Genomic DNA, 27,062 nt, shown 5'->3' with positions numbered 1-27,062 from the left:
TAAAATTAATTGATTTATTCTATTTAATTAGAATCTTTATTTCTGAATATATCCCTTTCAGTCTCTTGCCTGCTGGTAATGATTGAATAGATATTGATAGAATGCTGGGTCTGAAGTCAAGAAGACTTACACTAAAGACATTTGTAGACACTTAAAAATCACTTGACCTCTGCTGACCTCAGTTTCTTCAGCTGTAAGAGGAGGATAACATTAGCATTGATATCCCAGGATTGTGAAGATCAAATGATCAAATCATATCTATTAAAGTGCTTAGCACAGTGCTGGTCACAGAATAAGCGCTATATAAATTCTTAATTCCCTTCCTTTCCCCTTATCTAGCAAGCTATTTTTAATTTTAAAAGTTTCAGCAAAGCTAATCCGAACCTAATAGTTGGTGTAGTGTACCCTACCTACACAGTGAGGGGAAGGGTACGGGACATGAAAGGAGTAAGGTGCATTTGGGGACAAACTTTGCCATTATAATTATAAAGAACAGTTTTAGGTTATTATGTATGTTGTTTCCCTGGTTCTTATTACGTCACTCTATAACAGCACTTTTTGTTGTAGCAAAAACCTAAACCAAAGAATATGTGTTAGTGTATGTGTGTTTGGAGAATAAATCTCAATTGCATATGGCTGAATTTATTTATATTTGTGGCATATAAATTTAGAGAATATTGTTGCATTGTAAGAAATGGAAAATATGAAGAATTCAAAGAAATTTGGGAGTTGGGTCAGAGTGTAGGAAATAGATTTGGATAAACAATATGTATAATAACTTCGATAATGAAAAGAAATAGTAATCTAAAAACCTTCCTAAAATCATAACCTCCCTAACTTGTAAAATATTGACTCTAGCTGTATTTTCTTAGGTTTTCCAGAACAGGTAAGGAATGAGAGGAAACCAGTTTCTTTTGTCATCACCTGAGATTTCATAGGGACGAGGAGCAGTGCACTATTAGCAATCAACTCTTATGTTGCTTTCACTCATGACTTCAAGTCCTAATGAATAGGTAGCTGTTTGATTGCAAGACATGAAGAATGATTGAAGAAGAGTTAGATACACAGAGGATACTTAAGAAAAAAACAACTCTAAGCATAAAAGGTAAATAACTAAACTTAAAAATTAGATATTTTAAACTTAGGTTTAAAAAGGTGGTTTTTTTTTTTTTTTTTTTTTTTTTTACTCAAAAGGAGAATGAAAACTAGATGTAAATGTTTATCCCCAAGTGCTTACTAGAACAAAAGCATTTCATTAATTTTGTAATAAAAGATGTAGACTAGAGGGATATTAGAACTTCTATTGAGATCATGAGTCAGGAGGGAAGTGTGCTTGTTTTAGAGCAGGAGTTCTTAACCTGTGTTCCACAGTTCCACTGATCTAAGAGGTGATTAGGAAGATTTCAGGGGATTGTGAATTTGGATAGGAAAAAACAAGTTGTCTTTATTTTCACTAACCTGTATATAAAATTTAGCATTTGCTTCATTGTTTTAAAAACATTATTCTGAGAATATATATAAACTTCACCAGATTGACATAGGGGTCTGGGCATGACTTAAAAAAGTTAAGAACCTGTTGTTTTTAGAATTATCTGTTGAATGTGAAAGTCTCTTTTAGAAGATTTTGTTAATTAAATGTCAAAGAAGAGTCTTTGGCAAATGAGTGCAACTACAAACATTTTAATTATCAGATTTTAAAACTCATTCTGTTATCCTTATGTTCTTTGATATGAAAATATATTTTTTTCATTTCCTAGGGAAAAAAATAAACATCATTTCTTAGATCTTGCAATACATTTTTAAAAGTGCAATCCATATAAATTAGTGTTTGTATTTTCAGTTGAGTAAATTATTGACAGATAGTTGTAAATAATTGAAATTGATTTGAAGTTAAATAGAAAATATTACTGATTATATGGAAAGAGTTTGGGAAAAAACCATGGAGAGTAAAGAAGGGAAAACCTAATGAGATGTCATTTGTTTTTGTAACTTTTTTGGTTTAAGAATTTCTGGGTAAAAAAAGTGTTTGAATTTTGTGAACAACTTAGAGAATAGAACAACATAGAAAACGATAAAGTAACCTTAGGGCCAGACATGTATTTATTCTAAGAATAATTGTACTTCATATTCAGAATTCCTTGGGTAAATAATATGATGGTTTTTGAATTAGTTTAGGAAATTCATTAAAAGATTTATTTTTTTTTCCCTTCTATTCTAATATGAATTAGATGAATTGATGTGGACATTTAAACTGAGTAGGAACTTATAGGATTATATTTGTCTTCAGAGTTGTTTAGATAAAACCATTTTCCTTCAATAATTCTAAAAATGGCAATAGCAGTTATACAGTTTTAATATTCTCTTATTTTAACAAAATGAAGAAAATTATATTTCTTATGTTTTCATATTCTAAGATTTGATAATTTAGAATAGTATTTTATCTTAAAACTGTGACTGTGTATATTCTTGTAAAAAGTATTTGTTGGATTCCTGAATTAGTATAGCAGTATAATTTATTTCCCAAAGTAGGCCTATTGTCAATAGGACATGTATTTTGAGAGTGCCTTTTTCTTTTCTTTTCAGTAGTGATGAATTGAAGGTTTTCCATCTACTTTAGCATTTGGAAAATTTACAAGACTGCTGACTGAAGAGGGCTATAGTTTTTGATTATGGGAGAGCAAAGCCAGTTGGCTCACACAGGAGTCAAACTGGTGACCTTGTCTTCATTAGCATGCTACAGTGCTCCAGCTGAACTAACTAGACACTTTTTGAAGTTAAAAAGTGTTTCTTTTATACACTTTAAAGTATATAGTTTTTCATTGCTTTTTAAAAAAAATTATAGTATTGTTACCTCTGTTAACATAGAGAAACTATTTCAGTGACATTATCTTATTGTTAGATTATTTTTTTCGAGCTGAAGTAGAAACGTAGCAATAGACAAGAACTTAATAAGTGCCAATTAGGTGCCAGGTACTGTGCAGTAATAGGAATTGGCAATGTATTTGAGAAATTGGTGAAGAGAGAAATTGTTATGAAAATATGACTAAATACTAAATTAAATAATGTCAGATTTGTCAAGAAACCCAAAGTATAGGTCATAATATAAATATGAACATTCAAGAAGAATATATATTTAATAATATAAAATAGCTTGCTAGCTTGTCATTTCTCATAGGCAGACTTGCTGAATCAATGGCCTGAAAATTGAACAGGGCATCATTTATACAGGTAGATCACTTAATTCTTCCCTTCTTAGCTTCCTTGAGCTTTAAAGCTAAAAATTGTATAAAATAGTTTGTCTTGAGTTTTTTAGGATTGCTTTTTAATCTATCCTGCTAGGTTTTGAGTAGTTTTATGGGGAAATAGCAAGTAGCAGCCTGTTTTCTGTGGTATGAATTAACTCACATAATTTATGGAGTTTTAAAATTTCTTCTAAAATACTTTCAAGTTCATTGTAAAAAATTTCCATTTTCTAGAACTTTCATGAATTATAGTATCATTATAGACTAATGATCAAAGGATATGAAAAGACAATTTTCAGATGAAATTAAAACCATTTCTAGTCATATGAAAAGGTGCTCCATATCAATATTGATCAAAGAAATGCAAATTAAGACAATTCTGAGAAACCACTACCCACCTCTCAGATTGGCTAAGATGACAGAAAAAGATAATGACGAATATTGGAGGGGATGGGGAAAAACTGGGACACTGATACATTGTTGGTGGAACTGTGAATGGATCCAACCATTCTGGAGAGCAATTTGGAACTATGCTCAAAAAGTTATCAAACAGTGCATACCCTTTGATGCAGCAGTATCCCTATTGGGTCTATATCCCAAAGATAGCTTAAAAGAGGGAAAGGGACCCACATGTGCAAAAATGTTTGTGGCAGCCCTTTTTGTAGTGGCAAAAACTGGAAACTGAGTCAATGCCCATCAATTGGAGAATGGCTGAATAAATTATGGTATATGAATGTTATAGAATATTATTGTTCTGTGAGAAATGACCAACGGGATGATTTCAGAGAGGTCTGTAGAGACTTACATGAACTGATGCTGAGTGAAATGAGCAGAACCAGGAGATCATTGTACAAGACTATATGATGATCAGTTCTGATGGACATGACTCTTTTCAACAATGAGATGATTCAGGCCAGTTCTAATGATCTTGTGATGAAGAGAGCCATCTATACCCAGAGAGAGGACTGTGGGAACTGAGTTTGGATTACAACATGCCATTTTCACTTCTTTTGTTGTTGTTTGCTTTTATTTTATTTTCTTTCTCATTTTCCTTCCTTTTTATTAGATTTTTTCTTGTGCCACAAGATAATTGTATAAATGTGTGCCTATATTTGATTTATATATATATATATTTTACCCTATTTAAAAATATATTGGATTAGTTGCCATCTAGGGGATGGGCTGGGGAAAGAGGGGAAAATTGGAACACAAGCTTTTTCAAGAGTCAATGTTGAAAAATTATCCTTGCTGTCTTGAAAATAAAAAGCTTTAATAAAAAAAAAAAGAAATGACATATGACTTGGATTTTGATATTTTTCAGAAATTAGATTTTATGAGAGATACTTGCTGTAAAAATTTTCCCCTAGCTTTTGTCTTTCCTTCTAAACTTGGCTGCATTGGTTTTGTTTGTGCAAAAAAAAAAAAAAATCCTTTTAAATTTTATATAATAAAAATTATTCACTTTGCATCTTGTAATGTCTCTGTCTCTTGTTCAGTCATAGATTTTTCCCTTCTCTACAGAATAAATTATTCCTTGATCTCCCGATTTTCTTATAATATCACTCTTTATGTTTAAATCATGTACCTATTTTGACCTTATCTTGGCATGCAGTGTAAAAAGTACCCAGTTTTTGCTAAACTGTTTTCTCAGCAATTTTTATCAAATGTGAGTTCTTGTTCCAAAAGCTTTGGTCTTTGGATTTATGAAATATCAAATTACTATGGTACTTTAATGTAGAACCAGATAATTTTGATAATTACTATTTTAATAAAACCTCATGTAATGCCAAACCTTTATTCCCAATTTCTCCATTATTTTCTAGATACTTTAAATATTTCATTCTTCCATGTGAATTTATTGTTTTGTCTGATGCTACAAATTATTTTCTTGGTTGTTTGATATAGTGTTAAATTTGTATGTCTTCCTTTATTTCTGTGAAGTAGTTGTATGTGTCTTATATTATATGTATATTGGTTGGCTAGCTCCCAGACAATTAGTGGATTTATTTTTAATGATATTTCCTTTCTTTCTCATTTATCAGTATATAGAAATGCAAATGATTTTGTGGTTTTATTTTGTATTTTGTATCCTTCTTTACTGAAGCAATTTGTCTTGCTCTATTTTCTCATTGATTTTCTAGGGTTTTCTAAGTAAAATCATATATAGAAGTAGAGTTTTCTCTCTTTAGCAATAAAAGTATTTCCTTTCTTTTTCTTGTTATTACAATTAGTGTTTTAATACTATGTAAAATCATATTTGTACCAATGTATATCTTTGCCTGTTTTTGATGGTATTAAGGAAAAAATTTTTTCAATTCTATGATATTTAGGGATTTTTAATTGAAATGACTACTATGTTTTCTTGAAGACTTTTTCTATATCTATTGATATAATCATATAGTTTCTTTTTTGTGAGATCTTGTAAGGACACTGTGTTCCTATCAGTGTTTGTCTTTTCATTCTTGCTATAAATTTAATTTGATTATGATGTATATAATTCTCTCTTTTTTTGCTGTAATTATTTTGCCTGTATTTTATAATAATTTTGTATAAATATTCATTACTGATATTAGGTTAAGTTTTTAATCCCTTCCTGATTTGAGAATCAGGTCCCTATGTGTCTCATGGAAAATATTTATTAGAACGCTTTCTTTCTTCAGTTTTGAAAATGGTATCTGTATTTTAAATGTATAGATCAGAATAATAGAATCTCAGAATTGGAATGTGCTTCAGAAACCATACCGAATGAGAATCCCCTCTATCAAGCCTGGAGATACAGACTTGGAAGATTGTACTTACTCCCTTCTGTTAGACAGTGTTCTCATCTCTTCCCTATTTTGGCCCCTTGATGAACCGGACAGCTTCACTATATTTCTCTTGAGTCTTTTACCTCCTTATCATATTAGAGATCTTGCCCTTCTAAACTTCAGCCTTTGATCCCTCTCCCCATCCTCTGCCTTTGCTCCTGCACATGTGCTGCTCAGTGAAGCTGGAGTAAAACAAGAAACCATATGATGTTATCCTCCTCCCCCATTCAGTAAATTCCAATGGCTTCCTGTCACTTCAGGGATTTAATAAAAAACCCTCTATTGGGCCTTCACCACCCTCCCCACCTTTCTAGTCTTCTTGTACCTTACTCACCTCTCTCCTCCCTCTGGCTATGGACTTTGTAGTCCATTGATCTGTGTATCACTTGCTGTGCTTCACACAAGACATTCTGCCTCCCAGATTCTGGAGTTTTGCTTGCTATCCCAGTGCGTGTATTAGTTTCCTTTTCTGCCTCTACCTTTCCTTCAAGTCCTACCTTCTATAGGAAGCATTCCCTAACTCCCTAGTGCCTTCCTTTTTGCTATTTCCAATTTATCTTGTATACAGGTCCATGAGACTTAGTTGTTTTAAGTTTTTCCCCCATTGCCCCCATCTTGGCCTTATTGGACTGTGATCTCTCCTTGAGAGTTCTAATTCCTTTAGCCTTTTTATGCAACTCATTGAAGGTGGTACATTGTAGATACTTAGTAAATGCTTATTGACTGATTGGCAGCTTGTTAGTCTTTCCTCTCAGAAGTGTACTCAGGACTTAGATTTTCTATGCCCCAGGGAAAATCACCTTTTTTACTTGAACTTTGCTGTCTTAATGTACCCTTAAGTCACATTAGCTTCTCTCTACCCCTTCCCCCCAGTTATATCATGTAGTTGTTTGATTAAATTTTCTATTTACTGAATCCTCCAAGTCATTTTGATATGAAATGTTGTCTAGTCATGTCTCCTATGTCTTGTAATAGTGAGATTGATTTCTGAACCTAAGCATACTTTATCTCTATTAATTTTATCATAGATTCAGCACATCATTTTAGCTTGTCATAATATAGATTTGGTTTAGTATTCTAGCTTGTCAAGGTCTTGACTGTCATCCAGCACACTATTTGAGTCAGATGCAAATTTGCTAAAATATATACTGTATCCTTTAATTTATATTCATGAAAAACATATTAAAGGGTATAGAGCCAAAATACTGTATAATCCACTAAAAACCTCTTTCCAAGGTAGAATCTGACCATTAATGGCTATTTATTAGTCATTCATTAATAGCCATTGAACTAGTTTTATTTTTTCCTCTTTCAATTAATTATTTTTAGCATTAATTTTCTATATTTTTGAGTTCTAAATTCTCTCCCTTCCCACCCATTGAGTCAGTAGGCAATATATCAATTATATATACGAAGGCATGCAAAACATTTCCATATTAGCCATGTTGCAAAAATAAAAGTAAGAAAAAAAAAGGCAGGGAAAAAGTATGTTTTAATCTGTACTAAAGAGTTGATCTGTTCTTTTTCTGGAGCTGGATATCATTTTATTTTGCTTTTGTTTTTTGTCATGGGTCCTTTAGAATTGTCTTAGCTCATTGTCTTGATCAGAATAGCTAAGTATTTCACAGTTGATTATTGATTATTTCCATTACTGTGTATCAGTGTTGTCCTGATTCTGCTCATTTCACTTTATATCACTTCATATAAGTCTTCCAAGGTTTTTTCTGAAACCATCTTGCTTGTCATTTCCTATAACACATAGAATTCCATCACAGTCATATACTACAACTTTTTTAGCCATTCCCTAATTGTTGGGGAACTCCTCAATTTCCATTTCTTTCCACCAGTATTCATTCAGCTAATTTTAAATGCATATGTTTTAAAACCGTGACATCTTTAGATATCTTTCAGTCTTTAAAAATGTATATATGTTAGGAAAGATGTTAGCTACCTTGCTGAAAACTAGATGTAAACTAGCTATACTGTATCTATCAGTTTAATAACTTTTTTTTTTTTGAAAAAAGTGAAGTTCATCTGATGGAACTTGTAAATGGTTTACGAATGCTTTGTTTTTATAATGATTCTAAACATTTCTATATTATTTATGGTGTGAAAGAAAAGTCAAAACAAAAGGAAGAAAATCACAAGAAAGAAAAAAACCCAAAAAAGTGAAAACAGTTTGCTTTGATCTGCGTTCATTTTCCGTAGTTATTCTCTGGATATGGTGGCATTTTCTTTCCCAAGTCTATTGAAATTGTCTTGGATCATGTATTGCTAAGAACAGTTAAGTCTGTCAAAGTTGATTATCACACAATCTTGCTGTTACTGTATACCATTTTTTCCTGGCTCTACTTACTTCATTCAGCATCTGTTGATGTAAGTCTTTCCAGGTTTTTCTGAAATCAGCCTACTCATCCTTTCTTATAGAACAATAGTATTTCATTACATTCATATATCATGACATATTGAGTCATTGCCCAATTGCTGGGTATTCACTTAGTTTTTAGTTTTTTGCCACCACAAAAGGAACTGCTACACACATTTGCACATGTGGATCCTTTTTTCAATGATTTTTATGGGACTTTCTATTATTTCTTTGGAATGCAGACCCAGTAATGGCACTGCAGGATCAAAAAGTATGCATAGTTTTATAGCCTTTTGGGCATAGTTCCAGATTGCTTTCTAGAATGATTAGATCTGTTCAAAACTCCGCCAACATTGCATTAATGTCTCAGTTTTTTCACATCCCTTCTAACATTTATCATTATCCTTTCTGTCCTCTTCGTCATTCTGATAGGTATGAAGTGGTATCTCAGAATTGTTTCAATTTGCTTATCTAATCAATAGTGATTTAGAATTTTTTTCATTTGATTATTAATAGTTTTAATTTCTTCATCTGAAAATTGTTCATGTCCTTTGATTGTTTATCATTTGTAGGATGACATAAATTCCTATAAATTTGACTCAGTTCTCTATAAATGTTAGAAATGAGGCCCTTATCAAAAAAATTGGCTGTACAAATTGTTTCCCAGATTTCTGCTTCCCTTCCAATCCTGCTGTATTGTTTTTTGTTTTTTTTTTGTTTTTTTTTTTTTGGTTTGTACAAGACCTTTTTAATTTAATATAATAAAATATATCCATTTTGCATTTTTTAAGGTTCTCTATTTCTTGCTTGGTTATAAATTTCTTCCTTCCTCAAAGATCTGATGGGTAAACTATCCTTGACTTTCCTAATTTGTTTATAGTATCACCTTTTATGTCTAAACCATGAACTCATATCGACCTTATTTTAGTTTAGAGTATGAGATGTTGGTCTAGTTTCTGCCATATGGTTTCTCTAGCAATTTTTGTCAAATAGTGGATTCTTGCTCCAGAAGCTAGAGTTACTCAGGTTTTTGAAGTAGTAGATTGATTACTTGAGCCACTGACTTCTGTATCTTGTGTACCCAACCTATTCCACTGATCTACCACTCTATTTCTTAGCCAGTACCAAATGACGCCTGCCACTTTATAATAGTTTTAGGTCTGGTGTAGCTAGGTCACCTTCCTTTACATTTTTTTAAACATTAATTCCCTTGATATTCTGGATATTTTGTTCTTCCAGATAATTTTGTTATTATTTTTTCTAGTTCTGTAAATGTTTTTTTGGCAGTTTGTTTGGCATGGCACTGAATAAGTAAATTACTTTAGGTAGAATCATGGCCTCTCCATCAGCACTTGATATTTTTCTTGTTGTTTAGATCTAACTTATTTGTCTGAAAAGTGTTTTGTAATTGTGTTCATGTAGTTCCTGAGTTTATTTTGCAGATATAGTCCCGAATATTTTATATTTTGTGTAGTTATTTTAAATGAAATTTCTCTATATCTTGCTGTTAGGCTTTGCTGATAATATGTAGAAATTTTGATAATTTAAATGGATTTATTTTATATCCTGCAACTTTGCTAATTTTGTTCATTCAAGTAATTTTTAAGTTAATTCTCTAGGATTCTCTTAAGTATACAATTATATCATCTGCGAAGTGTAATAGTTTTGTTTCCTCGTTACTTATTCTTTCAATTTCTTTTTCTTATTGTTAAATATAACATTTCTAGTACAATATAATATATATCTTTAATATATTGTTATAGTCTCTTTGCTGTAGACCTGTGATCTCCTTGGTACAGCATAATATATGAGAAGGGACCAGAATAACTACAAAGTGAATTGAGAAATATACATAAGAATGTATTATTCATTCAGTAGCCATAAGTAAGTGTCCTAATACAATACTATACTAGGAAAGAGAAAATTCAAAGATAATGAAAATGCTTTCTAATCTTGTAGTAAGATAACAGGAGAAATACAACATATGTAAAATTATGTGTTATCATAAGTGTTTCAGTAATTAAGAGTCTATGATTTTGTCACTAGGTACTTCTTGCATTGGTAGAGACGTTTTGGTTTTTTTTAGATAGCATTTTATTTTTTCCAATTACTTTTAAAGATAGTTTTCAGCATTCATTTATATAAGATTTTGAGTTCCAGATTTTTCTGTCTCTCTTCCTCCTCTCCCATCCCCAAGACAGCAAGCAATCTGATATAGATCATACACATGCAATCATGGAAATATATTTCCACATTCATCATATGAAAAAAAGGAAATAGAATGAAAGGGGAAAATAATATGCTTCCATCTGCATTCAGTCTACACAGTTCTTTCTCTAGATGTAAATAGCATTTTCCATCATGAGTCTTTTAGACTTGGATCATTGTACTGCAGAGAAGAGCTAATCACTCATAGTTGATCATTGCAGTGTTATTGTTACTGTGTCTGATGTTCTCCTGTTTCTGCTCACTTTACTCAGCATCAGTTCATGTAAGTCTTTCCAGTTTTTTTTCTGAAATCCACTTGCTCATCATTCTCATAGCATAATAGTCTTCCGTTACATTACTATACTACAACTTGTTCAACCATTCCCTCTTTGTTGGGCATTTTCTCAATTTCCAGTTCTAATGGTTGTTTTTCTTTACTTAAACCATTACAAAGGACTTATCTGATATAGTGGGGACCTTCTTCTAGTCCTTTTTTGTTTTACAGCTGCAAGTGAAACACTTGGGTAGTCCATCTGTTTGTTGTTGCTCATGCTCATTACGTGACAGATTCACTTCCTTCTACAAGTCCTTCATGGTATCTTTTACACAACTTTTTGCATACAGTTGATCATTGATAATATGAAGCTGCCTGTACTTTGGGTAGCTTACATTTGTGCTATTTCAGAGATTATAGTGTTCTAAGATTTTCAGTTATATATCACTGGAAGTGTGTTGGTTATAAAAAGATGAACTTTTGTGGCAGGGGACACTTTAGCATCATTGAAAGTATTTTGCAGTTTTTCTAATGTGCTTGATTTCCTTCTGCTATTCAATTATTTACTCTTCTCATTGGCTAACATCCAGCCAACAACAGCCATTAGCCAAGATAATATATATTGTTGGACTTAGTGGATTGATTTCAGTCTGCATGTCATAATTTGTGCAATATGTTCTTCACCCATTTTATTTTTTTTTTAGTCAATGGCTAGACTAGTAATCCTTTAAATGAATGTATCTCAATGAAAAGAGAAGTGAGGAAATATTTTGGGGCTCGGCATATTTAGCACACTAATATTTGCAAGCAAGTACATAGGGAATCCTTTTATTTGTACTTCGTATAGGACATTATTCATAATATCAGCTAGTAACTTTAGTGAACTTATTTTACCATAAGTGAGAGAAATGTACAACTAAATAATTTTGCAGTAACCTTACTGCAAAATAGCATTTTGTATTAATCTTGTTCTCTTTTAGTCTATGTGAATTTTGAGAAGGAAAAGATCATTAGGGGAATGGGAGAGGAGAATTAAGAAAGATATCCTGCAGGGGCTAGTATTTCAATTTTAGTATTGTAAGGAGAATAAAGGTCACTATGGGATATGGAAGTCAAAGGGGTAACAGATTTTGCAACAGATGGGACAGTTTTTTAGAAAGTCTGTATCATGTTGTGGGGCTATAGGGAAAAAATAGTATTAATTTAGAGATAATTGATTACACTGATACTTATAGGATCATTGGATCCAGAACTAGAACAGATTTTTGAATCATCTGGTTTAATAATCTTTTCACTTCTCAGTTAGGAAACTGAATTCTGGAGTGGTCAGGTAACTTTTTCTGGGACCACACGAGTAGCAAGAGCAGAACCAGAACCTGGAACTTGTGTGCTCTGATTCCAAATTGATTGTTTTCCACTGGCCCACCTCTTTTAGGAGGATATCTCTAGTAAGGATAGTTAGTGAGGCCAAACAGGAGTGAACTTGAGATACTTAGATGGTTGTTAGCAGAAAGTGATAACAATATATAGGATCAATTGGTGCCCATGATGTTTGAACTATTTGTCTTTTTATTTTCCCTTGTATTCATGATAGTAGATGTGAAATGTTTACTCACAAATGTCTATATTAGTGTGTTGGAACTGCTTTAGCATTCGGACACAATAGATTTCAGCATGAGGTCAGCTTAGTGATAAAGAACTTGCTTTCAATTCAGATTTGAGAGTAACAAAGGATCTGTTTCATCTTTTCTAGAACCTTACCATAAAGGAGAAATAGGAATCTTAAAATATGTGTGTATATGTACATACATACATAACTACATATATATGTAATATATGTAAAGTGTAAATGTATATGTGTGTGTGTGTGTGTATATATATATATATATAAAAGGGTAGATTTAGGGTGCCTTTGAGTCTGGTAATTGATTTATCAATAATAATGACTGGATTAAGTAGTAATAGCTGTAATGATGAATTAATTAATCAGTTGTTAATTGAAAAAGCAAATTAAAATTTTATTTTATTTTAGTGAATCAAAGAGAGAAATCTTAGTGAAAGGCCTTTTGAAGTTGAGGTACATGCCAGTTTAAAAATTTTGTGTAAGCTTATCTCACTTACCAAGGGACATAGGATTGTAGAATTGAGTGTTAAAAAGGGACTTAAAAGATTCATTTAGGCTAAGCCTGTCATTTTTCAGATGAAGAAAATGAGACTTAGAGATGCTTAATGAGTCCTAAAATCCTACAAGTATTAAGCAGCTGGGCCAAGACTTAAAACTCAAGTCACAGCCCCTTGTGGCCCCATTCAAGGCCAAGCTTACTTGACTCACTTTAGACCAAAGATTGTGGTCGTTGGGAAGACTGTTAGACCAAGTCAGAAGTTACTGAGCTTTAGAACTAATAAGAAGAGTACATTCCTCTGGAGGCTGCAGAATCACTGGGTTTGGGGCAAGAAGGAATAAGTGGATTTATGCCAAGGTCATAAAGTATCAGACACAGTGGCACCAGGAAGATACAGTAGAAAGAACTTCCTCCTGCAGAGGCTCTCCAAGCCCTTCATTCTCTGAGGATTTAGAGAAATAAGCCTTCTCATAACCATCTCATTAACACTGCTCTTAGCCTTAAAAAATCACTTATTTTTATGTTGCTGGATCAATCAACAAGCATGTATTAAGTACTTTTTGTATTTCAAGCACCACTGGAAATGACCTATATTATATTATTATACTTCCTTACCCCTCTTTGAAAAAGCTGCCTCAGATTCAGTTGTTATTCCATGAATATTTAAAATTCATTATAATGAATTTATATTTCATAGGACCATCCTGTTATAAAACTAGACGGGTATCTCATTTAATAGAAGAGCCAAGGGAAAGTGTGGAAGTAACTTGTCCAATTTTGAAGAGTTAATATTTGAACTTATAGTTTCTGATCCTATAACTAATACTTTGTCTACTGTACTACATTCTAACCCCCATTTTAATAAAATATGGCATGAAAGTACAAATTTATCAAATAAATTAGGATGAATATTTATATTATATAAACATTCTTTTATTTATAAAAAGAAATGTTTTTTAATTGTTCATAGAAGATTATATCCAGATTACATCTGGAAACAAACAAAAGGTTTAACATGCATGTATCCAGGGTTGGTTTGTGTTTCACAGTGAAAAATATCTACCATGTAGTATTGCTAAATACACCAAAAAAATAAACAAACAAAAAACCCCAATCCCAGATCTCCAAACACCTTCTATTCAAACAGTCTGGTAGGAATTATAAATTGCTGTTTTAAATTGTACTTTAGATATAATTTTCCTTAATTTCTATTTTTAGTGGAAATTAATCTTAAAAGTTATTGTAGCATTTTGAAAAATCTCTAATCTCTTAAATTCTTAACTAGTCGTACTTTAGCAAAGTGTCAATTTTAGATAGTTTGAATTTAATATGTAGCCAAATAAACGTCAGTACCTCAGTCCCTTTCGAATCTTGTAGCTCTTGTTCTCTTTATTTAGCCTGAATAGCTCTATTTTTCTTCCTTGAAAATATTTAATTTTTTCTTGCATGATGAAGTTTTAATTTAAAAAGTGCTGACATTAACATGTCATTTTCTTCTTTGATACTTGATTTTATGACTTTATTATAATTATTTCTAGCTGCATCTCCAATGTCACCTTTAAAGATCCTTTCAATTGGCAGGGATAGTGATACTCCTACACTTTCTACTGGCAGACAACAGTCAAAAGTTGGCATTTAATTTTTGCTTCTCTGTGGACTTGTGCTGTAAACCTAATGCAAAGTAGTTTAATATTTTTCAAACTGAGGCTTAATACTGCTGACTTATTGAGTTTTGATGTTATTTTGAAAATCTTAACCATTGGTTTAAAATAAGTCCCTTGGAAACTTGTCAACTACTAGATAAAGGGCTTACTTTTGGAAGAATGATGTGCTGTGTCTTTGTGTATTAACTGAATTTCTAAACCCACATTTATTCAGCTAATATAAATATATTAAATACAAAATTTGAAGTAAAACTGAATTGGAGAGAATGTGCAGGAATTTTTATGGCTGCTTTGGAGAAACTAGATAATATGTGGAGTAGGAAGAAAAAAGTTCCATTTAGTAATAATATCCAATAACACTGAGTATCTGCATCTTGGCTTGTTTTATGGACAACCTATTAAGCATTTTCTATTTTTTTTATGTTACCATTTTTTGTAATGATATCCATACAAATGGTTTCAGTTAAAAAATAAAAGTAGTACAGAAGGTTTTAGATAAAGTTATAAGGCCAAGGGCAAAGTGATATCTTACAAATTGATTAGAAATGAGGGCTTTTCATTCATGTTCTGAATATTAGGATGACTGTGCTGAAAGGAACCTTAATTGTAATTTAACTTCTTCATTTTCAGATGACAAAATTGAGGCCTTAAGGATTGATGTGCACTAGGACACACAGATAATAATATAGCCAGAACTAGAACCTAATTCTCTTAATTCTCAGTACAATGCCCATTGCAAGTATACCACCCACTACTTCTCTTTTTAGTCATGGACATAGAATATTTTAGTAGGGACTATTTATTGTCAAACTGGAATATTTTGAAGTTGAGATATTTCTTATAAAATATCTTATAATTCTCAAATCTGTATAATTTTACTTGTTGTTATCAAAATCCACAAGTTTAAAAAAAATTGCATTAGAATCACAGGATTTTGCAGCTTGAAGAGATGTTGAATCATTAAATGTATATAGATTCTTAATGTATTGTTTTTATTTCCTAATCGTAGCTTTACTTCTTAATATGGGCCATTGAATAACAGTAATTTTACTAACCTTAATTAAGCACCAACATGTATATGTTAATAATGAAATTATATGTATAATTTCTGTTTAAATTTTTTCTTTTAAAGCTATCTAGAGATCAACATATATATATTTAAATTGGTTGTGCATTAAGATGCTGTCTAAACAGACAGCTTAAAAATGCTTGCTGCTTGGTGAATTTGATTGTATAGGATACATTTGTTAAAATCTGAAAGCTGAAGTCTTATTTCCAAAGGTCTGTTTTTTTAAAAGAATGTGAATTTAGTAAATGATTTACAAGGGCAATGAAGTGTCTTACAGGAGTTAATTCTTACTTTTTTTTTCAGAATGTTGAACATGGACCTCCAACAATGCTAAATCTACAATGGGAAGTGTCACACTTCGCTATTTCTGCTATGGGTGCCTTTTTACATCGGTGACCTGGACAGTTTTACTCTTTATTTATTTCAACTTTAGTGAAGTGACTCAGCCATTTAAGAATGTGCCCATCAAGGGGTCTAAACCCCAAGGACCATTCCCCAAGAAATTCTATCCTCGTTTTACTCGTGGCCCAAGTCGATTATTAGAGCCACAGTCGAAAGTCAACAAGGTTGGATCTATTTTAGAAAATCATGTTAAAGATGCAGATGGAGATGACATGGAGCTCTCTCCTGAAATGGGTAAGGAGAGTTCATTTTCAGTTGATGTTGCTTAGTTTTATTTCTCAGGTTAAAAGATAAATTTCATTGCTTATATTCTAGGATTTCAGGATCATAGATTTTGATCTAGAAGGGACCTTAGAGGTCACCTGATCTATCTTCTCATTCCACAAGGGGTCCAGAGAAGTGAGATGACTTGTTAAAAGTTACAGTAATGACAGAATGTGGATTGAGTTTAGGGCTCCCTTCTGACTCCAAATTCGGGGCTCTTGTGATTACATTGTGAAATTTCTGATGGAGTTTTAGTGTTACTGACACAGTCTTCAATTGTTGATTAATTTGGAGCTTTGCTTGGCAGAATATGAAACTTTTGTCCATCTTAGCACAAGTCCAAAGGGAGATGCTAATTAGATTCCAGTTTCAACTCATGTATATCAGATTCTAAGTTTTGAGACTAGAACTCTAAGATTTCACTGATCATATCAGTCAAAAGTAGGAACTTATCTAAAAGAAAACTTTTTTTGTCTGATGTGACTGTGATTTATATAGAGATGAACAAATTTAAGAAACATTGATTATGTTGAGTCATGTTATGGCAGAGGTATTATATAAAAAACAGAAGAAAAAACATAGAAGAACTGATTATAGTCTACAAAAGAAACTAAAAATTAAAAAAGAGTTGGAAAAAAGAAACTTTGAAGTAGGATGAAAGAAATTGACATTATTTAATCAGGAAGAAAGAAAATTTGGGATTGAGAAATGAATTAATAACTTTCTCTAAATTAGAAGAAGGAAAGCAGACTAAAAATAGAAAAATTAAAGTATTGGTCATACGTTTTGTATGTTTGAAATATTTTCTTTTAATTAAAGTGAGAAGCAGTCTGGTATATTGAAGAAAAACCAGCTTGGACCTTATAAAAGGTTCTATTTAAGATCTACTTCTTAACATTTAAAGACTGATTATTGTGAGTTGTAATAAAGGAGTTTGTGAAATTGCATTACTGATTTGTGAAATTGTACCTGACTCACAATAAACCTGTCAAGAAGGTCTTAACAAGTTTTGTTATCCCCATTTTACAGATGAGGAAACTGAAGCTTAGAGAAGTAATTTGTGTGTGTGTGTATACAAACACATATATATGTGTATACTCACATATATATATAATACACTTAAAAATATGTGTGTATAAGAGAAAAGAGAGTTTACCAACAGAAATAGAGATAAGAGACAGAGAGATTAGAATCAGTACATTTTATTTACAAGCCAATTTTTTTTGTTCCTTATTTTAGACAAGATTTATATAGTAACTCAATAGAATTTGAGGTATGGATTCAGTGTTGGTCGTTTGGTAATTACTGGATTTCAAAGCCCTCTTTGACACTTAATGAATGTCTACTTCAGGCAACTTAGTAGGAGGGAATTCCCCATTCTGATTAAATCACAGATTCTAGTCCTAGTCATTTTTTCAAATTACTTGGGAAAGCATCTGGGAAGTATTAATGGAAAACTTTCTTATATTTTAAAATCAAAAAGAACACAGTCATCAAGATCAGAAATAAAAAGTAAGCAGATGGTAGAGCCTTAATTAGAATTGGATTTAATTATTTTAGGATGAATTTTGTATTTGAAAGAATCCAAAGAAGAATAATGATAAATATACTAAAGTACCTTAATTGTTGGGAGGGAGAAAATGGTGTAATTCAAAACAAATGCCATCTGTTAAGGGGAAATGATTATTTCTTTAAAATAATTAAAAGGCACAGATGAAGAATGATGGTAGTTAAAAATTTGTTGGTATTTCCAGATTTGTCATTTCAGCTGGAATCAATGACATGTGATAGAGATGTTAAGTAATCTCTAAGAAACTTTATTGGTGTGACTTTTTGTTATGATATAGATGTTTAAAACTTTCTCTGGATAAAATGAAGTACAAAGAATGTTCCTCTGATTAATTAGGCACAAATTGCTATATACTACCATAATCATTTAAAAATTAGAAAACAAGAATATTGAGAAAGGTTAGGAAAGTACCTGAAATTACAGTAAAACTTTTAGCTGGAATTCAACTGATCAAAATCTTTAATTATAATGTTGTTCTTACATTTTAATTTTATCAGCGTATTGTGTTAAGAACACAAGTTGATACCAGAGTTGTTTTTTTTAAATAACATATTCTTAATTGTTAATACAGAATTTTAATGCAGTTTCATAATTTTCTGCATCTTAGTCTCCAGTATTGTAGAATGAGAATTAGACTTAGGAACAATGAAATACTTTGGAAAATATTTTTTTTTCCTTTGGCCAAGGCAGTTGGGGCTAAATGACTTGCCCAGGGTCACATAGCTAGGAAGTATTAAGTGTCTGAGGCCAGATATGAACTCAGGTCCTTCTGACTTTAGGGCTGGTGCTCTATCCATTGCACCACCTAATTGCCCCCAAATCTTACATTTTTAAAGAAAGCTTAAATTAAGTTTAACAAATTGGCTAGGAAGTATATTTACATATTTTAGAAAGATTTTTCAACAATGAAATGAAAGTTTAGGTTTCTTGGTAAGCCCTTAGTTAATTAGAAAGTGAAATTAACTGCAAATACAGTGTCATACTGGCTGAGATTTTATTGTAATTTGCTTTGAGAAAAGAAACTGAGAGGTCATTCATGATAATGTTCTGTTAATGTTAATATCCCGCTCAGGAATATAGTCCTTGAACATTATTAGTCCCTTATTAGACTATTGTATCCAGCTTTGTTTCATTGTATTTTAGAAGGGTTGTATGTCAGCTGGAGGGTATCTGGAACATTTCTGGAACATTTTAAGGAAACATGAGGAAAGGTTAAAGAAGTTGATATGTTTTGGTTTGGAGAAGAATAAAAGACTGATTTTTTAAAAAAGAGTTTTAAAACAGATATGGCCAGTTTTTTCTTCTTTCATAAAAATAAAGTTTTATTAATATTGTTCTCTCTTTGTATCTCTCTGTCTTTCTCCATCTTTTTCTATCTCTCTCTGTTTCTCCCTCTGTCTCTGTCTCTCTCTCTCTTTCTCCCTCTCTCTGTCTTTGTCTCTCTCTCTGTCTTTCTGTCTCTCTCTCTTTCTCTTTCTCTCTCTCTCTCTGTCTCTCTATGTCTCTCTCTGTCTCTCTGTCTGTGCATCAGTATTAATTGTTAGTGAGACAGCTGGTGGAAAAGTAGATAGAGCCCTGGGTCTGGAGTCAGGAAATCTGTATTCAAATCCAACCTTAGGTTCTTGTGTCCTTGAACAAGCCCCTTAACTTTTATTTGTCTCAGTTTCCTCCATTGAAAAGTAGGAATAAAAGCAGCATCTGCCTGGCAGGGATAGGAAGGCACTTAGCCCGGTGCCTGGCACGTAGTAATTGCTAGGTGATGGCCTATTACCTTCCCCAGGAGTATCGGAGAAGTCTGAGTATGCTGGCCATGTCCCAAAGCATGCACTTTGTTCTGTACCTCCAGGCCCCCATTTTCCTTCTGAAAAAGTTAGTCGTACTTACCTTCGGTCACTGCATTTACTAGCACTCTGCTCTTTCAGCGCTGCTTTCCTTGATATGGGGTCATATCCCACAGCCTGCTTCTGCTTATTTTTTTCTGCCTCTGTCCATACACGTCCTTCGCTCTGGCCAACTGTCCAAAAAGAATATGCATCTCTTTAAATTATAACATTTTGTCAGGTGTGGGGAAAACTTGGTAATTGTATAAGACTGATATTAGGGATTCTCCTTTTCCAGGGAGATTGAAAGTGAGACCAGCATAGGTTCTTGAAAAAGGCCAGAACATGAGCAGAAGTTGTAGCCAGTGAACTCTTCATGTCTTTTGAAGCTCTGTGATCTTCTAAATAAATAATTGTAGCCCATTTTTTATATATTGTTTAAATATTGTGTGCAGTTGTGGATGGAGTTGTCCTCCCTCTTAATACATACTGGCTGCGTGGCTGTGCATAGGTTTCATTGCTTGAAAGTTCCTCACCTGGGAGTCTCTATTTATTGATGAAAAGAGGCGCAGGCCCTATCACTCTCCTTTTCTCTGATTTTATGTATTAGGAAAAATGTTTACTTTGCTGATGAGAAGGTTTGTCTTCCAAGTATGATCAAATGGTTTTAGAATATGGCTAGTGAGTAGGTGGTTGGTATTGGAACAAGTTTGTGGGACAGATAAGAATTTTAAGATTTCATTTCTAACCTTAATTCATCTTTTCGTAACTGGAGTAACTTATATTCAAAGAACATGGCTAATACCTAGTTATAATGGAATGAGGTAATTTTCCTGTTATAAATTTTGTTCTGTTAAAGTAGAACCAATAATCTTTTCTAGACATGATATACTGACTTTAACTTTTTTCTATTACAGGTATGATTTTTAATGAAAGAGATCAGGAAGTAAGAGACTTGGGCTATCAGAAGCATGCCTTTAATTTACTTATCAGTAATCGCTTGGGCTACCATAGAGATGTGCCAGATACAAGAAATGCAGAGTATGTTTGACATACTAATTTTTGTTACTACAATTTAATATTGTGCTTTTGTGTGTACATTAAATAACATGAAAATAGTGTTAAAATGTGTCAATTTTTTCAGCTATTATAATACATGAGGTAGTGCTAAGACAAATTTCCAGACTTATAATAATTGAAGCCAGATGATCTGAGTTTGTAATATCATGATTCAGAGCTTACTGGATTTATTTTAAAATAACAAATCAGGTGGCAGATAAATGAAAGGTCAAAAGTATATATGCAGACAAAAATTTAATCCACGTCATATTAAAAGAGTAAGAAATAAAACTAATGAACTCTCAGGGGTATGATTTTAATTTAAGAAAGGGTTCATTCCTCAGATTGAACATTAGTTACTGAATAAATGATGAAATATAAAGGTATTTTTTGTTGTTATTGTCATGGGATTTTTTTGTGATTGTTTTATGTGTGTATGTGCTTGTTTGCTTTGCCAAAGAAATGGAGAGAGGAATGGAGGAAAATCAATTAAATGAAACTTAAGAGCAAATATTAATGAGTCAGAAGAAAATAATTAAAGTAGAAGTTATTTGTATAACAAGCAATAATTTTGTCAACTTGTTCTCCATGTTATGTTGAAAGTCTAATGTGTTATAAAACACATGAAAACAGGTACTTATTTGTTCTTTGCTCAGTATAAGAGAGGGTAGCTTGTAAAGAGAATGAAGGACTTGGTGTCAGAGCAGCTGGAATGGAGGATGCCTGGCCCGACCAATTTGTAATTGGTAGGCAATTTTTTGTAATCATTGGCAAGTTTCTTAATCTCTCTGAGACTCATTTTCACCATTATAATAGGAGACTAATAATTCTTGTGCTTCTTGCATCTTAGTCTTATCATGTGGAAAGTGTCATATTAGCATGAAATGCTATAGAAATGTGAGCTATTATTGTCTTTTATCTCCACTCAGACATGAGCTCAATTACAGTCTGATAACTTGGTCTTCAGTCATTTTGTGAGCCCCTGAAGTATGAATTTTTTAATATTTCATCCCAATTTTATTTTTGCCCTTTAACAAGCTTATATTCTAAGATGGTAGTATACACAAATCATAAATTTGTGATATAGAAAAAAGAAATTCATTTTTACTAACTGAGATATAGTTATATCAATCTGAAGCATAAGATCATTTTTTTCCCCCCAAAGAAACATATTTTTCAATACCTGGAGCTCTCATGTATTTGTTATATGCTAGGTGCTAGAGATATAAAAAGGAAAAATGAAGAAGTTCCTCTTCTAAAGAAATTTATATTCTTCTGGGAATGAGGTAAGATAATTCTAATAAACCAAAATATATGTAAATATATATATATATATGTGTGTGTATATATACACATACATACAAAGCTATTTCCCAGAAGAATAAAGATGAACAATTTATCCATGAAAATACTAAACTTGTAGGTATTTAATTTAGCACAACTTAACAAATCATAATAGAATTAAAAGATTTAAAATATTCTCTAATAATAGATATTTTATGGCTTCATGTTATTTTAAAATTCCTTTTTCTTTATTTGAATATTTGTTTTATTGTTGATTATCAAGTTTATAATTTAGAAAACTAGATCCAAAAAGAAAAAAAAAGAACCACCAATAATGTCACAGGGATGAAAGAGAATAAGGCAGATGAGGGAATTTCTTTATACTTATGAGGAAAGGTATAATTTTTGGTATGAAAAAGAGATACCCAGAGTATCTTATACCTAAGAAGATTTATTAGCTACTTTTTAGACTTAGGAAAGAAAGACTGAATATTACTTTGAAAACTTTGACAGTCAGGAACCCTAATTAGTAAGTAATAGAAATCTAGTGTGAAAACTTATTTTGACTTTTGAAAGTTATTGAAATATCTAGAATTTCTTCATTGTTGTGACAGGCAGATTTGAAGTAAAAAGCGTTCACTTTTACCTTCCCGAACCTCTGTTTCCTAAACAATAAAATGGGGATAATATTATCCATAGCATCTACTCTACAGGCTTGTTGAGAATGAAACTTATATAAATAGATGTAAAATTTTTCCAAATTTTAAAGTATCCTATCAATGTTATTATTACTTTAATACTGATATTCATAGGAATATAGGCTTTTGAGGTGAGGGGCTATCTTGATATATTCAGACCACCCTTATTTTCAGGTGAGGAAACATGTTATTTGCCACTGGAAAAAAAGTACTCGATTTGTTTCCTCTCTTCATTCCTTTAAATTCTAATTTTTATCAAAATGGTAGTGCATAAGAATAGGGCTTTTCTTTACATAAAACATCATCAAAAAAACTTAGATAATGTAACGAAACATTGTTGCCTGCTGTAGGCTCAAAGTAATCTGTTTTAACAGTTAGCTAAGAATTATTTGTGACTATTATGAATTATAATAGCTAGCATTTATATCAAACTTCAAGGTTTGCAAAACATTATCTCAGAAGACTCCATTTTTAAAGGAAAAAAATGCGTGAGTTCTCTTGTGGCTTTCAAATTTTCAGTAAAATCCTGATTCCACTATTATTTTATATTATCTGTGAAGAAAAGGTTAATTGGCAAGGTCAGTTTTAAGCCTAATCTTAGTCCAGATTATTATGAATTCCATATTGGTTATAGAAGTTGTAAGATTTTAATGTGCATTCAAATGCCAAGTAGACATATTGGACTTCTTTTGATCATATAATTATGCTCAAAAACCTCAAGGAGATTATTTATTGCTTACTTAATAAATGTTATAATACTGATTCTAGATTTTAAGACCTACACCATCACACTTTGATCTTGCTTTCCAGTTCTATTACATACTTCCCTATGTAGGCTCCATATTCCAACTATCTTGGGTCTCCTTATTCTGCTTTCATTCATCTTTTACTTAATCTCTCATGATGCCAGGAAAGGGTTCTTCCCTTTTCCTTCCCCACTATCTCCTTTTGAAGTCCCTCTCTTTTTTTTTTTTTTAAGTGCCATCCTGACTCATCTCAAACTGAAACATCTCAAATCTCTTTTCCTTTTTTTCTTTGAATTTATCACATTTTCCTTTGTTCATACATGTTAAACATTTACCCTCTCCCTTCATCATAAGCTCCTTGAGAGCAAGATCCCTTTATATTTAATATTTACTCTTTCCCCACATCATTTGGAAAACTCCTTGAGATCAAGATGTATTCATATTGAGCTTTAGTGTTCTTTCCTTCTTTAAACCCCTCACTGCCATACTGATTATAATGATCAACTAGTCAAAACTTAAAATTTTGAGTTAAATTAGTTTTAATGATTCATTTTAAAACTTGTTATTAGTCCCATTTTTAATGTAATTTTATAGAATTGTTGTATTTGAAGTTGATCATCTGTTAAAAGTGAATTTTTTTAAATGGTATTTTTCTTATTTATAATACTGCCTTTTGAAACTTCTACAGTTTTTACAGAAAAGGTATGCTAGCACTTTGTTTCATAACAATTCCTCTGTAATTCCACTCATGTTGTTGGCAGTTTTCTATCTTTTCTTTTAATATACTCTCTATACATTTCAATTAAATCAAAATTTTCTTTTTTTTTTTTTTTAAATTTTATTTAATAATAACTTTGTATTGACAGAATCCATGCCAGGATAATTTTTACACAGCATTATCCCTTGAAATCACTTATGTTTCATTTTTTCCCCTCCCTCCCTCTCTCCCCCCCCCAAGATGGCAAGCAGTCCTATATATGTTAATTATGTTGCAGTATATCCTAGATACAATACACATTTGCAGAACCGAACAGTTCTCCCGCTGCACAGGGAGAATTGGATTCAGAAGGTAAAAATAACTCAGGAAGAAAATCAAAAATCAAATAGTTCACATTCATTTCCCAGTATTCCTTCTTTGGGTGTAGCTGTTTCTGTCCATCATTTATCCAATGAAACTCAGTTAAGTCTCTTTGTCAGAGAAATCCACTTCCATCAGAATACATCCTCATACAATATCGTTGTCGAAGTGTATAATGATCTCCTGGTTCTGCTCATCTCACTTAGCATCAGTCCATGTAGGTCTCTCCAAGCCTCTCTGTATTCATCCTGCTGGTCATTCCTTACAGAGCAATAATATTCCATAACATTCATATACCACAATTTACCCAGCCATTCTCCAATTGATGGGCATCCGTTCATTTTCCAGTTTCTAGCCACTACAAACAGGGCTGCTACAAACATTTTGGCACATACAGGTCCCTTTCCCTTTTTTAGTATCTCTTTGGGGTATAAGCCCAATAGAAACACTGCTGGATCAAAGGGTATGCACAGTTTGATAACTTTTTGGGCATAATTCCAGATTGCTCTCCAGAATGGCTGGATTCGTTCACAACTCCACCAACAATGCATCAGTGTCCCCGTTTTCCCGCATCCCCTCCAACATTCATCATTATTTTTTCCTGTCATCTTAGCCAATCTGACAGGTGTGTAGTGATATCTTAGAGTTGTCTTAATTTGCATTTCTCTGATCAATAGTGATTTGGAACACTCTTTCATGTGAGTGGTAATAGTTTCAATTTCTTCATCTGAAAATTGTCTGTTCATATCCTTTGACCATTTATCAATTGGAGAATGGCTTGTAAATCAAAATTTTCAAAATAAGCATGAGAACAGAGCAAGGAAGAAGAAAATATAGGAATGTTAGAGGAAACCACAAACTTACGGCTTGTTTACCTGTTTTCCTATATGTTCTAAAAATGAATGGAAACAAGTGAGAGGAGAATGTGACAAGTGCATTCTTGAAGTGATTGATGGAATTTAATATTTTAAAACCTAGAAGGCTTTTTAAATTCACTATTTTTTTTTATAATTATGTCTGCAGATGTAAAGAAAAGTCATATCCAACTGACCTTCCAGCTGCCAGTATTGTGATTTGTTTCTACAACGAAGCCTTTTCTGCCTTACTTCGGACAGTACATAGTGTCATAGATCGAACACCAGCCCATCTCCTTCATGAAATTATCTTGGTAGATGACAATAGTGAATTTGGTAAGTGTAACAGATAACTGGATGGATGGAAGTACTGATAATACTTGGAATTTTCCCTTTTCTTCCACGAACAGTGACAGTTACGCACACAATTGAATATTCAAAATGGAAGGTAAAAACTATTGCCATTAACAAAATTCTAGTAAGGTTAGCTATAGTTAAATATTCTATCCAGTGAATATATCCTAATTTTAAGGAAATTAGAGTAGTTTAAACTATTATTCATGTTCTGCGCTTAAATTCTATTATCATGGTCAGTGCTTGGAATTTATTACTCTAATTTTATAGTTCCGTAAGGAAGTTTTCAATTTACAAATGGGTTTTGTTTCAAAAGGTCATTTATAAGTTACCTATTTGGAATTTTTAACTCATTTTACCATGATACAAGGTTGTACATTTTGGTTAGTTTCCTGACTAAACCCTAGAAACTTATTTTAACCCAAATATAGCTAAACATCCTACAGTTGCTATGAAACCAGTAGAAATAATTAAATAAAACATATCAGTAACATCAAGAGAGATATTCTTTCTCTTTAATTGTAGTCATGCTTCTTGAGAAAAATATATTTAATTAGAATAATACAAGGAGAGTTATTAGTCTATGATTTTTAAGGACTTAGATGACTTCCAATTTTAAAATATAAGGTCAATGGAAATTTTTGTAGATATTTGGAAAGGAATACATGAGCAGTTTCAAGAGTATGATTAATGGTATTATTAATCATGTTTCTTATTTAAAAACTTAGGGCTTTCATTTTCCTTGATTTGTAATTTCACTTAAAAAAAACATAATTAAGGTTCATTTTTGATTCAGAAATGGAAAAGTGAAAGAAAAATTTTCTTCAGTAACTGGAGAGAAGGGAAGAAGTTTAAGGATTTGCTTTAAAGTAGAACTAGTTGAGCTATGGGCTGTGAAAATGAGGAAAGGTTTTTAAGTAGAGATTGTGCTCAGTTTCCAAGAAGGTGAATAAAAAGGAAAAAATTGTTAAAGTTAAGCAATTCCCCTTAGTTTCCACCAGTTTACATCATTAACCCAGAAAAGCTTGGCCACTCTTCCAGGCAAGTAGGTTTGAACTGTCTTAGGGCAAGTGGGGTTAGGACTATGGAACATGAGGTTGCCCTTTGTGCTTATAGGTCACTTATAAATCAAGTATTTGTAACTTGGGGAATGCCTTCTGGTTATGACTGGTTATGGAAAA

The 27,062-nt window shown here is 32.1% G+C and overlaps 1 protein-coding gene across 1 annotated transcript in view; it reads left to right on the top strand.

Moving 5' to 3' along the window:
- Positions 1–27,062, top strand: part of GALNT11 (polypeptide N-acetylgalactosaminyltransferase 11) — a 61,665-nt gene that overhangs the window by 14,308 nt on the left and 20,295 nt on the right. Inside the window, exons 2-4 of the mRNA XM_052000668.1 lie at positions 16,056–16,388; positions 20,726–20,849; positions 25,697–25,863. Of these exons, the coding sequence (XP_051856628.1) occupies positions 16,094–16,388; positions 20,726–20,849; positions 25,697–25,863 (586 nt within the window). The 5' untranslated portion in view covers positions 16,056–16,093. The remainder of the gene's footprint in view (positions 1–16,055; positions 16,389–20,725; positions 20,850–25,696; positions 25,864–27,062) is intronic.

This window comes from Antechinus flavipes, chromosome 5 (assembly GCF_016432865.1).
Source record: "Antechinus flavipes isolate AdamAnt ecotype Samford, QLD, Australia chromosome 5, AdamAnt_v2, whole genome shotgun sequence".
In the NCBI taxonomy this organism is placed as follows: domain Eukaryota; kingdom Metazoa; phylum Chordata; class Mammalia; order Dasyuromorphia; family Dasyuridae; genus Antechinus; species Antechinus flavipes.
This window is presented reverse-complemented; position numbering and strand designations above follow the sequence as displayed.